This window comes from Coregonus lavaretus (genome assembly GCF_964263955.1).
Source record: "Coregonus lavaretus genome assembly, chromosome: 18".
In the NCBI taxonomy this organism is placed as follows: Eukaryota; Metazoa; Chordata; class Actinopteri; order Salmoniformes; family Salmonidae; genus Coregonus; species Coregonus lavaretus.
In genome coordinates, this window is record NC_140005.1 from 29,988,583 (window position 1) to 30,008,839 (window position 20,257).

Consider the following 20,257-nt stretch of genomic DNA (forward strand, 5'->3'; position numbering starts at 1 on the left):
TCCTGGTACTCTTTCCCAGCAGTCCCCAGTCTTGAGTCAGAGTTTCTGCAGTAACTATGACGATTAGAAGCAGGGTCTCCAGAGACTACTTTCACATCAAAGCCGCCCCGGAGACGCCGCAGCAGTCCAGATTTGCGGTTCCTCTTTTTTTTTGTAATGGTGAGCGCAAGGTTTTAATTTTCCAAATGCTTGCTGTTCGAATTAAGATCATCTCAATATGTGGGGCTTTGATTGATGTTTGACATAGTTGTGGGGCTTTTGATACACATATGGGAGTATTTTTGATTTATTACGGTACCCCGGCGCTGGGGTACCCAGAACATTGTTGTTGGGGTTACTGTCCCAATCCTGCAATGAAAGGTTGGTTAACGTCGGCGCAAGGCAGAAAATCAATGTTACAAAAAACGTTGGCTGAGTAGCTTGGCATGACGCTCTAGTTTCTTTTTTAATTCTTTAGCTGTTTTTCTGTGATTAGGGCTAAACAAAGGTTGTCCCTCAACCAGTCTCTCTTTCCTTGTTACACTTCTAGCCTATTTATAGTCATCTTGATGGGTAGATTTGCTCTTTTGCGGAAGGCATGTTGCATTTTTCTGCATCTGCTAAGCTGAGTGTTGTAGTGATGGAGATGAGTCACCACTAGCACCAGGCTGAGGTAGCTAGCTACCATGTTAAGAGAAGATGTGGATAGAAGGACACATTTCTCTTTCATTACCCTTTTTTAGGATAGCTAGACTAATTGCTAACTAACCTGATACTTGCTGTACATAGATGGGGGTAGGCCTATTTGATATTAATGCTACATAGAACCCTTTAGAAGGTCATGGTGGAGTTCTGTCATAATCTGTCCAGCATCCAAAGGGTTGTGTTGGTGTTTTGTTTTGGGTCTGCATGCCTGTTATGTAGCCTATTTGTAAACAAAATGTCAACATCAGGCTATGTTTGTCTTTTGGAAGCATAAAGATGTGTGTGATTATATATTTGTCCTTAATAACAGTTGCTCAGCTTGCATGGAAGAAGGTATCCAGACATTTCAGTCACTGTTAGTGAAAAGCATTTTATTTTTCAAAAAAAAAAATCCTGCTAGCGGTTCCTTTCCCACTCTGCGGAAGGATAATCTATAGAATCCGATTGGGATAAGTAGCTTGTGTTTATTTAGCAAATTATTATTTCATTGTTTTTATTTAAAAAATTTACCCAAAGTGGACTGCTGGGGCTTGACGGCCTTCCTCCGGTTTGGGCACAAGGGAGGTAGAAAAGGGGGAGCTTTGGGGAGGGACGTCTCTCCCCTTTTCTGATGCTAATGAAAAGAGGAACGGTTTTCAGCCTTTAGCTTGCAGAGTGTGTCTCTCCTGCAGCATGCTCCACTGCCTGGACATTGTGAGAGTACAAAACTTCAGGCCCGGGATCCAATAACGTGAAATTTCAGCAGAGAAGCGGCCATTGTGTAGAGAGAGGCAGCCGGGGAGGGTGATGGATAGAGGTGGGAGGGGAGGGTGACTTGGCGAGCACCCAGGGCTCAGGCCACATCGTCCCTCTCCTGCTCCCCCACTCTTCCTCCACTCCCCCTCTCCTTTCTTTCTTTCACCCCCCCCTTCCCCTCCTCTCCCCTCAGGGGCTGGGAAGCCCGAGGGCTGAGGCAGAAGCAAAGCATGATGGCATGCTGGAGCTCTGTGAGCCACGGGCCGGGGCCACAGACAAACGGACACTTTGTCAGGCCAGGAAATTGCTGTTCCAGGATCCCCCTTCTCCACCACACACTGAAGCAGCCAGGCCCTCTGGGCACAGGCCTGGCCAGCACGTGCTTGCTCTCAAGTACAGCCCTAGCCTACAGACCTTCATGTTGCTGGTGCTGCTGTGTGCTGGCTGTGTGTTTGGATGGCTTGTACTGGGATGGTATATGTATAGCCTAGTTTGGGGAAGTTGAGGTATAGGTATGAAATCACAGGCAAACAGTTGTGGTATAAAACTGTATGTGATTGAAAGTCTTTCTTTCATTCTGTTTATTTCACCAAAGCTTATTAGGTAATTTAGACAGTTCTATAGTTGAGGTATTTAGAAGTATTTTGCTGTTGCTTCTCCAGTAATACTGTATGTTGTCTACTTGCTCAGTTAGACACAGTCCTTAATTCAGTTTTTAGCCAAAGGGTAGTCCCACCACTTTACTATAAAGATGAGAGATGCTTGATGCAAGAAACCACTTTACAAAATGAAATTCATTATTATTCCCATACCATTATTCAGTCCCTCCAGGATTCTGCGATCGCAATTTGTTTAGCAAAATCAACAATTCCCTGCATGTTATGTGAGGGCTTTCAAATTTCACCAATCACTTCACTATTTCCACATAAAACAGGCAAATCAAAGCAACATATCACATAAAATGGACCCATCACCGCAGTACAAAAAGAGGGCTCGCAATTTCTACAAATCACTGAACATTTACCACATATGGTTAAATCAAGCCACATGTTAAAAGAAAAATCCCTTGTCAGCGCATTTTCCCAACAAATTTGACAATCATTGCATATTGCCATGCAAAATGTCAGAATTGCTGGAGCAAAATCAAGCATTTTTGGCCTCAAATATCTCAAAAAATCCCAGCCAAATCCTGGAGGGACTGATTATAACAAAGAATCAGACAAAACTGTATGTTACCCTCTGCCTATTGGCTTTTTACTTTATTCAAGCCCGTCTCAAAATACAACACTGCCTTTAAGACATAAAAAAGCTCTTTACCTGACTCGCTTTTCAAAGATGGCTAGAAATGTACACGTTTTGTGCTCTTGTAGGAGGCAATCACTCCCCCGTTGCTGACCAGAAATGAGCTATAACTGGGCTAATGACGCATTAACTAGCAAAGAATATGAACAAATGTGTGCACACGCGGCTACATGTGGCTTTTGCGCTTCGATCTCACCGCTGCTAAATTGTGGCCGCCACTGAATTTTTTTAAAATAAAAAGACTTAAAATGTTTTCAGTGTAAACTTAAATGACTAAAACCAAATATAAAGTATGTAGAAAATATAATGGAACAATTTTATATATATTTTTTTATAAAAACATCTTTGAGAACTAACTATCACCAAAATAAAAACTAGACAGTCAGGGCGAATCTAAAATTCCCAAAATGTCATGCCATTGATTTTATGTTTGAGTCACAAATCTGCAAATATTCTCTCAGCTCCATGGCAAAATGTGTAGAATTGCAGGAAATTAGCTTTAAAACAAATCTAAAACCGTGCTATTGGCTACCACCCCCCTGCGCTAACTTTGCCACCACTGCTAAAAAAAATCCTAGTGGAAACACTCCCGACCGCTTGTGCCTGTCAATGCAATAAGATAGAGGGAACATTGGCTGAGAGACTCAAGAAATGTAACCACTCAAGTTCATAAATTGACCTATGGATGTAAGGCCTTGCTTACAGTACATGAGATCAAAATATTTTGAAGTTATGCATTTTTTGTTGACATGCATAGTTTCCAAACAATGGAGTATTGAGTATTGTATTGAGAGGGGTGTTTGAGGGAACGTTCTCAATGACCTCGCTCCACAAACCTGTTTGGCTAGCCTATATTGAGGAAGATTATATAATCCTGAAATGCACGTGTATGCCCTCACATAAGAGGAGGAGACCCATGTCCTAGTTTGGTGATGAACTTGAGGGGTTTTAAATCCGGAAGAGAGCTATCGACTCTCTCCCTATCCACACCCTCGTTCTACCCCACGCTCACTCCCTCTGTTTTGTTCTTCTCCTTTTTGTCGGAAATGAAGTCAGTCATCCAGCAGAAAATTTGGAATGGGGGGCTCCTCTCTCTTTTTCTCTCTCTCACTCTCCTTGCGGGCCTGAGCCAGCTGAGCTGCTTCCGCTCTCATTGTATGTCCAGTGGACTGTGTGCACCCAGCGAGGAGCACGGAGCCCAACCTTTGTCTCCACAGACCGTCCCGCTCTGAGAGAGAGGGAGAGGGAGAGAGGACATTGGAGCAGTTGGTGTCTAGGCTTAGGACACTCTTTTCAGCAGATTGTGGGTTTCTCTTTTAAAGGAGGGGTGGAGGAGTTGTTGCATGAGAGGATAAATATGAATTGAATTGGAATGAAAGGAAGTGAATGTCTTGGATGGGGATATCAGCTGTTTTAAATTATACTGTCAATCTTCCATAGGAAACCTATTGAAGTCATATAAATATATATAATAGAATAGACATTCCCCTTTTTTAAGTTGACTTTCGACGGTAGGTGGACCGGCGGCCATCTTTGTGGTAGTAATTGGAAGTACATTTCAATGATGTACCAGCTAAATTGCAGTGGTCTGAAGTAGGGTTGGGCGGTATCCAGATTTTCATATCGTAATACCTTCCTTCTCTCAAAACAAAAAAGCCCATTGGCGTCTATTACCAGAATGCTAACAAAATTAGCACAAGTAATAGCACATTTCCATGGAGGCCGCTAGCTAAATATGCTAACGAGCGCAAACGAAAATAAACAAATTGCAAAGACAGGCAAACCAGCGCATAAAGTTATACATATCTAGGTAGGAGCTACGAATGTCATAGTATGGACATTTTACAAGCGATTGTGAATGAGAGACATTGTGCAAATAAACAAAGTTTTGCCCCATGCTCGTCTGAAGGAAGAACAGTACTGGCTCTGAAGCAGCATGTGTACATGCTGTGTCTGTGTGGAGTCTGGAGTCGCTAGGGCAATGGGCCTGCCTGCTCTGCTCGGAGAAGAGGGGGAGGAGCAGACAGGCCGAGAAGGAGGAGGAGAAAAACAGCTGACAGCTGTACAGTGACAGCTGTACAGATAACTCATCCAAAGGTCTTGGCCTTCTCAAACACGGCAGAAAGCGAACACTACATGATTCCCCATCACCTTATTAACCTTTTAACGCCTGAGTTCCAAATACCTCTAACGGTCGCCCCAGCGTGAGTTTTTTAATGCGCGTGATGTCAGAATGCACTCGCTATTTCAAAATGGGATTGTTACGCAACAGAAAAGTTAACCCGCGCTGCCCTCAAACCAAGACACGCTACCTGCTAATTATCTATAGGCTATGTTTCAACTTGTCAATTTCAAATGATTCTCTAACAAGTTTTATTTTCTAACAACAGTTTGAATTGAGGTGTGTTCCGCCTCATTCATTCACATAGATGTAGCCCATTTCAATGTTGTGGACAATATTATGTTTGAGGCTTTACTGAGCTGGACAAACTTCTCTCTTCATTGAGAGCCCAAGCACTTCCCCAGTGTTTCCCCAGATCAAGTATGCAGACATTTGCGCAGTTTTGCACATTTTCTGGCTGGCACTCTATTGCCTTCATTGTTGTTTTCCTTACAAATAATAACTTTTGACATGTGCATTCCTATCAAAGCTATTTGCCAGCTATGTGTGGTGCCATGTTTGTTGACATTATACAATGCATTCTGGGTGTCACGTAAACGTCTGTCAGACCAATGATGTTTATAACAAAATGAGGTGAAGGGATTGCTCACTCATCTTTCGAGTAAACTTCCGGAGGTGAATGAAGGGAAGTGAATGATGATAAATGACACACCCCCTTCAACATGCATACTACAAACAGACCAAACTCATGTTTTCTCCTTATCATTTGTTGACGCGAAAAAACAAACATAGCGGCACGCACAAACTACCCATTGTTGGATTACTTTCGATTTCTAGAAAGTGTTTTACTCAATTATTTCGATCAATGGTGAGATCACCCGTGATGTGATGAATTGTAAAAAGTAATTGCTATTAGCTAATTCATATTATGGTTTCTGTCAGCCGAGAGTTAGCTAAATATGACCGCTTGTGTTACATCAATATTTCCTCAGTTAGCGCTAGGACTAATGTAGCCTACATTTTCCAGTTTGGATGATTGTGTTATGCTGTCGCTACTTCTGTGAATGTCTGAACATTGCATCCAAAAAGAAACTGGTCACATTCAGGACATAGCGTTGTAAGGACTGTGTTTGTGCAAAATGTTTCTGTGAAAAAACAGGGTGACCAGCTCAAATGCTGACTGTTGCGGCAATCGGAACTGGAAGTTCTAAATAAGCATTCTAATCACACTGGTTTGAGCGTACACTGCAGGGACCACTGTAGAATGACCACACCCATTTGTTGGTACATGTCAAAGGGTTAATTCAGCCACTTGCCTAGATGCAGTGCGTTCGGAAAGTATTCAGACCCCTTGACTTTTTCCACAGTTTGTTACATTACAGCCTTGTTCTAAAATTGATGAAATATATTATTTTCCCTCATCAATCTGCACACAATACCCATAATGACAAAGCAAAAACAGGTTTTTATAAATTTTTGCTAATGTGTGTATATATAAAAAAATTCTTAAATATCACATTTACATAAGTATTCAGACCCTTTACGCCGTACTTTGTTGAAGCACCTTTGACAGTGATTACAGCCTTGAGTCTTATTGGGTGTGATGCTACAAGCTTGGCACACCTGTATTTGGGGAGTTTCTCCCATTCTTCTCTGCAGATCCTCTCAATCTCTGTCAGGTTGGGTGGGGAGTGTTTTTCAGGTCTCTGGCCGGGTGGCCAGCTCTGACATGCAATGTCGACTGTGGGACCTTTATATAGACAGATGTGTGCCTTTCCAAATCATGTCCAATCAATTGAATTTACCCCAGGTGGACTCCAATCAAGTTGTAGAAACATCTCAAGGATGATCAATGGAAACAGGATGCACCTGAGCTCAATTTTGAGTCTCATAGCAAAGTGTCTGAATACTTATGTAAATAAGGTATTTCTGGTTTTTATTTTTAATGCATTTGCAAAGATTTCAAAAAAACTGTTTTTGCTTTGTCATTATGGGGTATTGTGTGTAGATTGATGAGGAAAAATGTATTTAAACAATTTTAGAATATGGCTGTAACGTAACAACGTGGAAAAATGTAGGGGTCTGAATACTTTCCGAATGCACTGTATGTCCATTGTATTTAAATGATTGAAATGACACCCACCCTGCATTCAAGAGTATGTTGTGTCTCAACTGATGGCAGGCACAACACAAACACCTCAGATGTCAAATAGGGTCTAACTTACAACATGTTGAAAACAAGTTTTTAGAGAATTGACGTTAAAGGTTAAAAAACAACATTTTTTCAAGGAATTGTTAAATAGTTTGACAACCCTGTTTGTAAGCTTTTAAATTATATCATTTTCAACCGTTTATCTTTTCTAGTGATGAAGACATGGATGTCTCATGGTAGGGTGGGGTATGAAGTACGGAGTCAGGTGTTGTACATTATCTTAGGGCTGGGCGGTGTAACGTATTAGACTATATACCGGTATTGATGCACATACCGGTTTGGGTTTTTACTTGAAATTCTGTAACAGTATTTGAATGTTTGGTTTATTAAATGTGATATGCCATGTGTATCGTACATTTTTATAATAATTCCTCTCTGCACTCTCTCTCTCTACATGCTGCTTTCCACACAGACCTAGCCCCGCTCCCTGTCACTCAAGGAGTGCATTTGTTCTTGCTTGACTACGAGACATTTGCGTTCTGTCTGCATGGTCAATGCAGCACATGCAACAATGTTGATGACAACGATGCTGTTTCCACTTTGCTTCTTAATATAATTACACTATTAGTTTGTGTTTCTTACATCTGCATGCAGCTAGTTTTTGTCTTTTCTTAGCAAGTTTTAGCTAAATCGTGTTAGCCGCTAATGCTAATGGGTAGTTAGTTGGCTAGCTAGCTAATAAATATACTGAGTCAAAACAAACGTAGCTAGCTAATACAGCCTGATACCAGTGATGGTGGTGGCCTAAATAAGCATGTTGTTTGTGCAACAGTATCTTCTAAATCAAATAGGAATAGGCGAAGCATGAATATGTTGGCTACATGAAGAAACATTAAATGTAGCCAAAGATTATAGGGTCCCCTAGGAAACGCTGACCAACACTTTGGTTCCTAACCTGTCACAATGACTCCTCCCTGGCATTTTCATTCGTTGTCATGTCAAAGAACACTATATTCAAAGTGACCACTATTATTTATATTCTAACTATTCATGGGTTGCATGTTTTGTCACAATATTGTTTTGAACGTTCGTTTCAAAAGGAGGCAAATCATTTGTAGGAAAACCGTTTTGTCATTTTGATGTCGCCAGATTGACTTTAGCTGCAGTATAACGTTAGCTAAGATTGAGGGGTGGTTACCTGATTTTAGCTGGCTAACGTTAGCATTGCTAGCTATTTTTGACTAACTTTGCTAGCTAATGACAACATTGCCATCTGTCTAAAGTAAATTTGACATCATGATAATGCTGGCAAAGTTGTTTACTACTAACATTTGACTACTTTAACAATGTTATCGTATTTCCAGGCACTATAGTGTAATTTACAATAAACAGTCATTAGCCTCCATCCAGAATGACTGGGCTTTTCACGACTTTAGGGCACCGCTATTGCGCCGCCGGTAGAGGGCGGCTTGAGAACGTTCATAACAATGGCATGACGCGGCCGAGTGACGGAGGTGCAACCTATGAATAGAATTCGAATAAACATTCTATTTCCATTATTCCAACAGTTCACCAAACTGTTTTGATCTAATTGGCAAGTCAACATTTGGTTAAAAATAAGGCCTAGATTATTTGCCCATATCGTGAAGCCCTACGTGGCAGTGTGTAAATGATCTCAAATGAGTGCAGGAAATGCAGAAATTGATGAAAATGCAGGAAATTATTTTGGGTTAAAGTTGAATTGAACAGTATAAAACAATCAGACTGGAGAAAGACCCATTGAAATCACTTTGTTGCCACCCTAGGCTCACGCACTACTCATAAAGCACATTTTGAACTTATATTATTCAAAAACATAAAGTATTGTCATACCGTCAAAAATTTGAAAAATATTGTGATATGATATTTTGGAAACTCTATCTCCTAAAATGTTTTGGCATTAAGGTCCAAAAAGTAACTTTCTGGCTACTTCTACCATGGGCAAATATGTATGGCAAGTTTCATTCAAATCAAAAGGGGTGCGGTCAAAAAGTGATTGAAATCAAATGGAACGACCCTTTGGTAAGCTGTTGAAGGGCAGAGCGAGTGTAAGTGTAGCACCTGAATGTGATACTTCCACAGAAATATGGAAGTTCTTCTGTTTATGAAACCGTCTGCCTTATTCAATGAAATCGAGTTACCAGATTTCTGGCGTAACTCAAAAGGTATTTCTTTGTGAGCTGCAAAAATGTGACTGACCACCCCGATTCGGTCTTATGTAGCAAAATTTGAATTTGTGTTTTTTACATTGGATAAAAGTAGACTCAGAGCTACAAAATGGTATATCATAAACTGCAGTTGAGGAACAATGGGAAAGTAATTCTGCTTTGATAGTTGATTAACTTGTAACCCCACTTTTGAGAAAATGGAACACCTACTAGAGAGCTCTGTCTACACCCATTCAGCATCATTCACACCGTCTTAAGCCTTAGCCCCACCCATCTCTTTAAGGATTCACATGTGAAGTCATGTGCTAAACAGAGTGAAAAGTGTAGTAAACAACCGAAGATTTCAAGACTGAAAGTGGTAAAAGTAGCCTACAAAAAGGAAAAACTCCAGGTAAAAATACACTGTATCTAGTCCTTGGCCTATATCCTAATACAACTTTGGTGCAGGTCATGTTGTTCTTCACATTACCGTCTCTGGTAAACACACACTATATCAAATATAATCAACGTTTATTTGTCACATGCTCAGGATACAGAAAGTGTAAACGGTACAGTGGAATGGTTACTTGCATATTTGCATAGTAGCAATATCAAAAACAGAAAGTGTCCAGATAAAAATATTTTATAGATATTCGATTACACTTACCCAGACACACTTGAATTGATGGGTCATGTGAAATAAATGCTATAACCCCCAGCCACATCTTGCTAAGTGGATGGGTCTCTACAGAAGGTGTAAACGGTACAGTGAAATGGTTACTAGCAATATCAAAAATAGGAAGTGTCAATATAAATAATACAAGTATCAATGTCAGTAAAGAAAGAACAAAATAATATACAGTATGTACAAGAACAATATCAATAACGATATCAGTGATACTGGTGATGAGGTAGTTACTATATATGCATACAATAAGGGGTAAAGTGGCTGAGCAGCAGGATAAAAAAAAAAATTGTAGCAGCAACGCATGACGTGTGTGTTAGGAGAGAGTCATGTGAATGTGCATAGAGGCACTGCAGATAGTCCGGATGACTGGGAACTCGCCCCCAGTGATGAACCCGTCTGTCTGCACCACACATGAACAAGGGAATCTATATTCGGAGAGCCTCTTTCTGTCCTGCCCTTGACTTTGGTGCAGGGCATGTGATGTCCATTGCCTCTTCGTCGCAAAACTCCCTGATCTTCTCAAAAATATACACTTGTCTAGTTGTGTCTAGTCCAGGTGGTGCTTGTACATACAGACCATCTATGGGAGGAAGGACATCAGCGTTGCGCAGCAGCTGAAACCTGGTCCCCACTGAGTGCAAACGCTCCTTGGCGACAACAACACCAGGCTCCAGAGCGTCGAAGCTGTAAAACAGGAAAATATACAAAAAATATAGAAGACATTACAACCTTGCATAACATCAATTGACCTCCCTAGTTTAGATAATAAGAATAACCTCATACAATGCAATGAAAATGATATTCAGGTGAAGTGCTGGTACTGCTTGTTCTGTGGCAACGGCCTGAAGTACGGAGTCAGGTGTTGTTGCCAGCCATAGCTTTCCACCAGCACCATACCATCCTCCAGTCCAACCAGCTGTCGGATGTTGACCCCTGTCACAGTGCTGTCCGTCACCACACCAGCAATCTCTTCACAGATTCCTGAAGGAAGACAGCGTGACTACACATACCCCTGAAAAATACACAAATAATTTGAGATCAATAAAAGTAGTGCCGATCATGTTGGAGGTAAAATAATAGTCAAAAGATGTGTTTATGCTTTACAAACCAAGTGTTGTCACCGATCCCTTGTGGAGACGCCACACCGCTGCTTTTGTCACATGAGATAGTAGCAGCTTTCCACCAAAGGGTATGTGTCCTGGGTGGTGTCCTGGTAATACTATTGCATTATCCTCTGCATAGTTGTTGATGAAGTTCACAACTCTCTGCAAGTCCTCATGCTTCAGGTGTAACCTGTGCTTGCTTGGGCCGGCTCTCTTGATGGGAGGCATTAGACCATTCTCCTTGTATGACTGGTGGAGGAGAGTCAGGCGTGTTCTACTGATGCTGAAAGACAAATTCCAGTTACAAATATATAATAATAATATAAAATGCCATTTAGCAGACGCTTTTATCCAAAGCGACTTACAGTCATGCGTGCATACATTTTTGTGTATGGGTGGTCCCGGGGATCAATATAGCATTATTATACAATCAATGGCCGTAATCACCACCAGACACACCTGGCTAACTTGATGGGTTATGTAATCATCTGGCGAAGTGGAGTCTTTTGTTTAGACATGTAGGTATCTAGCTAGCTAAACAATTAACCATAATCCCAACCCATAGAGTACTAGCAATACAAACCGATTGTCATAGCTAGCTAAAGCTACCCAACTAGGTTGAATGTTAGTTAGCTAGCTAACATTAGGCTATAACTAGCAATGCAAATGGATTTCTGAGATACGAATAATGTTACTACATTTTACATTTTAGTCATTTAGCAGACGCTCTTATCCAGAGCGACTTACAGTTAGTGAGTGCATACATTTTTCTTACTACACAGATCATACACGTAACATTAGCTAGTAAGCCAGCCAGCTAACATTAGCTAGCTAGCTAACAGTACACTTTAAATTTGAGTCTTTTGTTCAGACAATGAACCATAATCCCAATCCATGGAGAACTAGCAACACACACCGATTGTCAAAATTTGAAATGTATAATATCTGAAAATGTAGCTAGACTCTTACCCGTATACATGGATGAATGCTTCACGGCAGACTGCAACCCCTTTCGTTAAATAAGACGTCCTGTGTCGTTTCCGTTTTGTTTGTACAGCTTGCTTGGCCCATTGTGTCAAGTCAGTCTCGTTCACACTGACCGTGTGCAATGCCAATGTCATCCGATCTTTCTCCCTCTCTGTCACGGATGCCATAGTTGCGTTTAGTTTGAAGATGTAATCCGGAGAAACACTTTTGCAGTTCTGCATGATATCGATCAAAAAGGCTGCTGTAGAAAGGATTATCTACACGTACAGAGCAGATCATGTTATAAACAGAAGGTGCTATGAAAAAAATGTATGCACTCACTAACTGTAAGTCGCTCTGGATAAAAGCGTCTGCTAAATGACTAAAATGTAAAAATGTGCTACATGGCAGACCAATCCGAACTCATCTCTCTGCCCATTCATTATCTCAGCCAATCATGGCTAGCGGGAAGGTTCCTGTCTGTTTCTGTGGCTAAACCAACTAGGATCTTAATTTAACAATTTTATTCATTTTTACAGATGGCATATAAGTTTAATAAGGCACATGAAAGTTCACATGTTCCAGAAGGCATTTCTGCAAAAAAGAAATGTTGATTAAAAAGACATTTAAAAAACATGTAAAGTAGTTACGTGCGACATACACCTAGTTTCCTGAAACAAGTCACAAATTCATGTTAGCCTAGGTTTGGTTTCATGTCCTCAATAAAACAACTTTTACGATGTGAAACAAAGGAAAACTAATCTGCATTACAATTTAACCATGCTTTTTGGCTGGAAGAATGCGGTATGACTTATTCAGCAATCCTGGTCAGTGGTTTGAACAGGGTTTTGAGTTCAAATAGTGTTGTAAAGGCTACATTACTTGTTTGATCAGACACACACACACATACTTCCTCTCTGTCAGTGAGAGAGAGGGACAGGATGAGACTGGGGACAGGATGAGGGAGAGACTGGGGACAGGATGAGGGAGAGGCTGGGGACAGGATGCGAGAGAGAGACTGGGGACAGGATGCGAGAGAGAGAGACTGGGGACAGGATGCGAGAGAGAGAGAGAGAGAGAGAGACTAGGGACAGGATGCGAGAGAGAGCGAGACTGGGGACAGGATGCAAGAGAGAGCGAGACTGGGGACAGGATGCGAGACTGGGGACAGGATGCGAGAGAGAGAGCGAGACTGGGGACAGGATGCGAGAGAGAGCGAGACTGGGGACAGGATGCGAGAGAGAGAGCGAGACTGGGGACAGGATGCGAGAGAGAGCGAGACTGGGGACAGGATGCGAGAGAGAGCGAGACTGGGGACAGGATGCGAGAGAGAGACTGGGGACAGGATGCGAGAGAGAGAGACGAGACAGGATGACAGAGACTGGGGACAGGATGCGAGAGAGAGAGTTGCCAAATGCAAATCATCGTAAACACCCTGTCTGCCTGCACTGTCAGGAGGTCAACACAGCCCACTGTTATGAGATGGATCTAGCTTCAAATCTCTCTCTCAAGCCACCTCTGTAGGTAGTGTGGGACACTTCTACACTACATACTAGAGCTCGGACGATAAAAAATTTACCGGATCCATATGCATTGCTTGCACAACCCGATTAGGGCAGCCACCCGCGGTGCTCAGAATGCCAGAAATCAAATTTAGTTTATGGTAATTAATCTTAGCAGAACATGCAACGGCGTGCGTCATTATTACCGAATTACGATGAGCAATTTGAAGATGTTAGAATACATAGGCGACGTGTCCATAAGGCTAGGGGAAGCTTTCCCTAAAGTAAATTGAATTAAATTGCCAAAATTATATAGACTATATAAAACAATTAAAAAATAGGCTACTACACCAGAAAGCATGATTTGGCCACAGAGGATCATTAGATGTGGATTGTTTTTTAAATTTCATAGCCTACAGTTGGACGGGCCCGCAATTTGGGCAGAGCGCTCGGCAAATACCAAACAGATTATTGTTGAGTTGCGACTGTCAGTGAAAAGCAGACACCCAGCCAGGCATATCGCAAATTTAAAAAATACAATCACTGATAAACAGTTTGGAGAACGAAATGGCAATTGCTGTAAAAAAAATAATGAAAAGACTCATCTGTCTTTTTGTTATAAAAAATTGTCAACTTAATTGAGCGAAAAGTAGCTTATTTGCGGAGAACATCGGCCGTATCCCTGGTGAGTGTGCATATTCACTGTCTTTATCGTTGGGTCAGTCTCACATTTGTTTGTTTTTGGACAATAATTTCCTTCTCCAGGTTAGATGGATGTCATATTGTATTTGTCTCCCCATTTTCGTAGGCCTAAAATATGGATCAGACAATGTCGTTTTTATTGATCTGTTTGTCAGTGTCAGCGGAGTAGGCTACCCTGTAATTTGTCATATAAAAAAATATTCTGCTGATGTCTCCAGTCATATAAAGTGTAGTAGAATTGCATGAAATGTGTTTATGGAAGGCCAACATTTTCCTGTGCAAAGACAAAATGTAGGCTATCTAATATAGGCAATAGGCTACTCTATGCCACTACGCGCTTCATTGAACAGTATTTTTTTGCGAACAGTGATTGAGTTATGTTATTAGCCTAAATTATGACTATTCAATCTAATCATCACATTAGAAATAGTAGGCTATCTTAGATAAGTCTGCAAATGCGAGGATGCATGGAATGCTTCATTATAAAGGTGCATTTTTATGGTGAAAATTAGCATCCCCTAAACTTGAACCCATGGGCCACCTATGTTAGAATAACCGTCCACATTTACTTATCCTCAGCCAACAAGACGAGTAACAAACAGCAAAATCACTAGCCTATTTCAATCTACTGTCCCCCATAGTAGAAAAGTCTACCTATTCTATTGGTCAGCTTGTCGTTCTGTGCGATAAATAAATAAGCTATTCCAAACAGACTCTGGGACAGTTGTGGGACGATAGATCCCAAATTCATACAACCAGTAGGCCTAGGCTAAGTCCCCACATGTTTAAAAAGCAATGACGCTCATGCAACTTAACATTTTAACTTAAAATGTTGATAAACTATTATTTCTTCACATTATAAGCACAGCAATGTGCACAAGGCAGTAAGCTACGTGCGAATGTTCGTTCGATAATGCAATTAGTGGGAAAACACTATTGTGAGCAGTTTCATGTAACCAGAGATGAAAATATCCGTTAGAAATGTTGGAATAGGGGATATCTAGGCAACAACTAGCATGGGTTGCTAATATGACTAGGATTGTGCGTTGGCTACTGGACATTGGGAAGAAAAAGTAGATTTTAAAACCAATAGAATGAGAGAAAAAGGCTACTTGTTTCAATATCTTTAGAAAACAATTGCCTGCACGTTTGGTTAGATTTTGGCTTGGCTACTTTGAAGCAAGGTACATAAAATGTAGTAAAACGTTCAGGTTTCAAACAATTAAGTATATGTTTTCAAAATGCATACTGCCTCCAGCTCATTGCAAAGTGTTGTGTGACACGCTGAAGCCTGCCTAGTTGCCTATGCACTTGAATGGCGAATGGGAAGCGAGCTTCAATTACCAGTTGAAAAATAAAAATAGTACCTCCTTTTAATCGTGGCCATTTTTATTTTATTTTATTTTATTTTTACACAATTGCTTTAGAATAGCTTTGCTCAATGATTGGGCTTATTAAAGCACTTTTTATTCCAGCAGAACAAACAGCTGTTTGAGCTGTATCAGCAGCTCTCGCGCTACATCGACATGTATTTAAATCAATGAATAGGCTAAAGTGCATTATATCGTGTTTTTTCTCCCGGAAAATTGGCTGTGTGCAATTGTATTACCAGCTAATGGAAACACTGGTATGCACATATTACTGTATTATAAAGATGCAAATCTTGATTTATATCTCACGTCACGTACACCGCCTCCGTAGGAAGTGTACGACACTACCCCTAGATTTGCCCCCCTCCGAGCAGGAGAATGTAAAGAGAATTATCTCTTCAAGCCAAATGCTCCTACAGGAAAAATCTTAGATCAAATCTCTCCTGTTTGTGTTTCAATCCCTAATGTTTGTATGAATCCATCTTCCTAGGAAGGAAGGCTACTTTTGATTAGCATTACCAGGAGTGTGTTATGACATTATGTGCACAATGGGTGTAATGCAGTAGGCCTCCCCCCACCCCTCACCCCTTATCCCTCCTCCCACCCCTCACCCCTCATCCCTCCTTCCACCCCCACGAGACCAGAATTGACTGGCTTTAAGGCTGCTTAAACCAACTTTCCTGTGCTTAAACCAACTTTCCTGTGCTTAAACCAACTTTCCTGTTTTGTTGGAGTTGGAGTTATTACATTTGGTCATCGATCCTGGAAGGAACTTTGGTCAACTATTACCAGGGCTGACTAGCATTTGTATGTAGGCCTGCGTAAGTTTGGATGCGAGAAAAAAATATGTTTAAGCTCGATGGCTGAAATGGATTAGTTGATAACTAATAACCTTGGCATAAAGGTTTGCCAAGAGCGTGGATGCAGAGCAAAGGGCACCTGTTTTGAGTTGTTGCTGCAGTGGAGAGACTTTACACTGGTATGACTGGAGAAAACGGAACTCTGACAGGAACTGTCTTGTGACGGAAACCATCAGCCTATTTGACATCACTTGAATAGGCAATCTCTTTGTAGACATTTGTAAATGTTCAGTCATCAAGCGTCATTTGGCATTTCCTGTCTCATCCCTAGCTCACTGACTACTACAATTGATCCCAATAAACAGGAGGGTGTAAATACACGTTGGCAACTGAACCCAGTGGTGCTGGCCTATGGATGATCAAACCTGCCATAATTTGAAATAAAAGCTTGCTGATGATCCCGGCAAACAGTTTTTGTGCTGAAGTTGCTTCAAGAGGCAGTTTGGAACTCGGTAGTGAGTGTTGCAACTGAGAATAGACCATTTTTACGTGCTTCAACACTTGTTGATCCCGTTCTGTGAGCTTGTGTGGACTACCACTTCGCGGCTGAGCCGTTGTTGCTCCTAGACGTTTCCTCTTCACAATAACAGCACTTACAGTTGACCGGGGAAGCTCTAGCAGGGCAGACATTTTACAAACTGACTTGGTACCGGAGTGCCAAGTCTATGTCCAAAAGACTTCTCAACAGCTTCTACCCCCAAGCCATAAGACTCCTGAACAGCTAATCATGGCTACCTGGACTATTTGCACTGCCCCCCCACCCCATCTTTTTACGCTGCTGCTACTCTGTTAATTATTTATGCATAGTCACTTTAACTCTACCCACATGTACATATTACTTCAACTACCTCAACTAGCTGGTGCCCCCGCACATTGACTCTGCACCGGTACCCCCCTTTATATATAGCCTCCCTACTGTTATTTTATTTTACTTCTGCTCTTTTTTTGTTGTTTTATTCTACTTTTTTATTAAAAATAAATGCACTGTTGGTTAAGGGCTGTAGTAAGCATTTCACTGTAATGTCTGCACCTGTTGTATTCGGTGCATGTGGCCAATAAAAAGTGATTTGATTTGTTGGAAAGGTGGCATCATATGACGGTGCCACGTTGAAAGTCACTGAGCTCTTCAGTAAGGCCATTCTACTGCCAATGTTTGTCTCTAGAGATCGCATGGCTGTGTGCTTACTTTTATACACCTGTCAGCAACGGGTGTGGCTGAAATAGCCGAATCTACTGATTTGAAGGGGTGTCCACATACTTTTGTATATATATTGTATGTGGGTTTTATCAAACACACCATTGTTGCTCGATTGCATTTGCCTGGGTTGTGTTCAGTACGACAGAACAGGGTTAAATGTTTAATTAAACTGAAACGGTACTCTACTGAACGACCAGTTGAAAAACGGTGTGATTATGGTGGCCCAAAGGCCGATTTGTCTATGGTCATCTGCTCATGCCAGGACTCTCTGTTATCACCTGAAGTCATTGGGCAACTTCCTCCAAATTGTTAAGAACTAACGGGTTCACATCTGTGTCTGTTGTAGCAGCTAGCTGACCCACATTTTCTGGAGAGGCAACGTTTTCAGCAGCGTTAGCCAGCACCGCCAAGTCTCTGGCTACCGCTTGTCTGATTGCAGCCATACTACATGCCAGAAGAACTGGGCTCCTGTAGCTATCTACTGGTTGGTCTCTCAAGTATATGTAGTTTTACTTTTTGGACCATCAGAGCCATGCAAAAGCAATCGAGCAACAAGCCGTGACAACCAATGGTGTGTTAGATACCACCCACAGACATTTTACACCCCCTCATCATATTGGAGGAGGAAATACAGAAATGAATAAATGAACAAATATATAAATGAAAAGTGTAAATAATTAGATAAATAATTGAATACATACAGATATGTAGAGAGAAATTAATTAATTTTGGTCAGTATTTTTGTATTTCGTTGCTCTATTTATGTGTGCATTTTAATTATTTATTTGTTTATTTCTAATTATGGCAGGTTTGGTCCTCCATACTGGCCGCGTCATCAATCGGTTAATAAACTCAAACCCCTGTGAGGGTGCGACGTGCCACAGAGAAAGACGTCTCGCGGTCAAACTCCCTCCTTTCTCTCTTCCTCCCAGCCTTTAATATGTTACTAGTAGGATCTGTAAAGTGCTACCCTCAGCACACTTTGACCTTTGTCGTTTCCGGTGGCCCAGTGGAATGTTCTTATCTAATCAGAGAGCCATCAGACTGCAGCCAGTGCAGAGCACAGGGAGAGGGCTGGATACATTTACTACACTACAGTAACCGTACAGTCCCTAGCTACCTGCCTGGCCTGCTGTAGGGGAAAGGTGAGGCCACAGCCTGAGCCTGGTACTGTAGCCTGGCCACGTGGTCACTCACCCATTGTTTAACCTGAAAGAGGCGGGACACATCATATGTACCGACTGACCCACCCCCACACACACATACATACCACACACAAAAGACTGACTTTCTGCCTCTCATATGTGTTGGCCTTTTTAATGTGGTGCTAGTTAGTTATAGCCATGGTGCGTTTTAGTTTATGGTAACCTGGGATTGAGTTTTCAGTTGGTATCTTTATAGACTCTCTACCAGCTTTGTATGTAATGCTTCTGTCCAGGCTATTGATTGTGGTTGGGTATCCTTGGCTATTATCATTGTTCAACTCTAACCAGTAGGATAAGTCCTGTCTAAATCATCAGTCAGTGAAGCCCATGGGATACAGAGGTTGTAAATGGTTATTCAAGGGTTTAATATCCTGTTGTTTTTGGGGTGTGTTGTGTTCTCAGGTGCTCCTGCCGTTGTCTTTTATGACCTGTCTACTCTAATGATTTTGTCTATCTCTGACACCTCCAACTCTCTTTCTGTCTTCCTCTCTCTGGTTCTCTCTCTTTCTCTCCCTCTCTCACTTACTGACAGTTGTGAGAGAGTCACATTACGGTCGGTTATAAAGTGTGTGTTCTATCCTTTTCGTGACAAGTTATGCATGTGTTCAAGCAGTGGTCGTGTAATGGGTTGCAGTCATTATGCCTAACCATGTTCTGTCTGTGTGCAATGGTAGCCCTGTACTCGTGAGGCAACATGGTTGTGTTGTTAAATTATCGGTTTTGCAGTCCCACCCTAACTATGTCTCTCTCTCTGCAGTGACAGTTATGCGCGTGTGAGAGCAGTGGTCATGACTCGGGATGACTCCAGCGGTGGGTGGCTGCCTCTGGGGGGCGGGGGCCTCAGCTGCGTTACCGTCTACAAAGTCAGCCAGATGCCGGACAGCAACAGCAGCACCACAGACCCAAACACCACATCCACCAACCCCACAGCAGACTTCCTCATCAAGGGGGAGCGGCTCAAAGACAAATCGGTAAGGGTCTAACTGCCTTTCTACACACACATCAAGCACAATTCTCCCTATTAAGCTATATGACATAGTTTACGAATCTTATAATACTATACAAACCTTCCACTCAAGGAGTCACACACTCTTTATACAAGCCTTACACACCTCACACTCCTCGCCTTGCAACTCTCACTCGCTCTGAGGACCTCACACACTCATCGCTCACAATGGAGTGCAAGTATGTTCGTTATGTACTATGCACCAACTCAGCCTGTGACGCAACAACCACTGAGGGGGTCGGGGGATGAGATCACCATCAGCACACACACACACACAGAGAGAGGAAGCGGTTGTTTGGCTTTCCTCCTGTTGCGCAAGGCAGGTATCTGTAAATAGGAGTGGGGCTGAGTGAGTGTGTGATGCATGCTGACATCATCAGAGAGAAGAGAATGAGGGATGTAGGATGTGAAACTAAAAATGATATCGGAGGGAAAAGGAAGGGAATGAAGGAAAGAAATGAATGGATAGTCGTAGC

The 20,257-nt window shown here is 41.8% G+C and overlaps 1 protein-coding gene across 1 annotated transcript in view; it reads left to right on the forward strand.

The window, feature by feature from the left end:
• Positions 1 to 20,257, forward strand: part of LOC311145389 (sprouty-related, EVH1 domain-containing protein 1-like) — a gene marked incomplete at its 3' end in the record, with an annotated part of 75,076 nt that overhangs the window by 20,215 nt on the left and 34,604 nt on the right. The window contains exon 2 of the mRNA XM_084181612.1: positions 19,533 to 19,746. Within this exon, the coding sequence (XP_084037738.1) occupies positions 19,533 to 19,746 (214 nt within the window). The remainder of the gene's footprint in view (positions 1 to 19,532; positions 19,747 to 20,257) is intronic.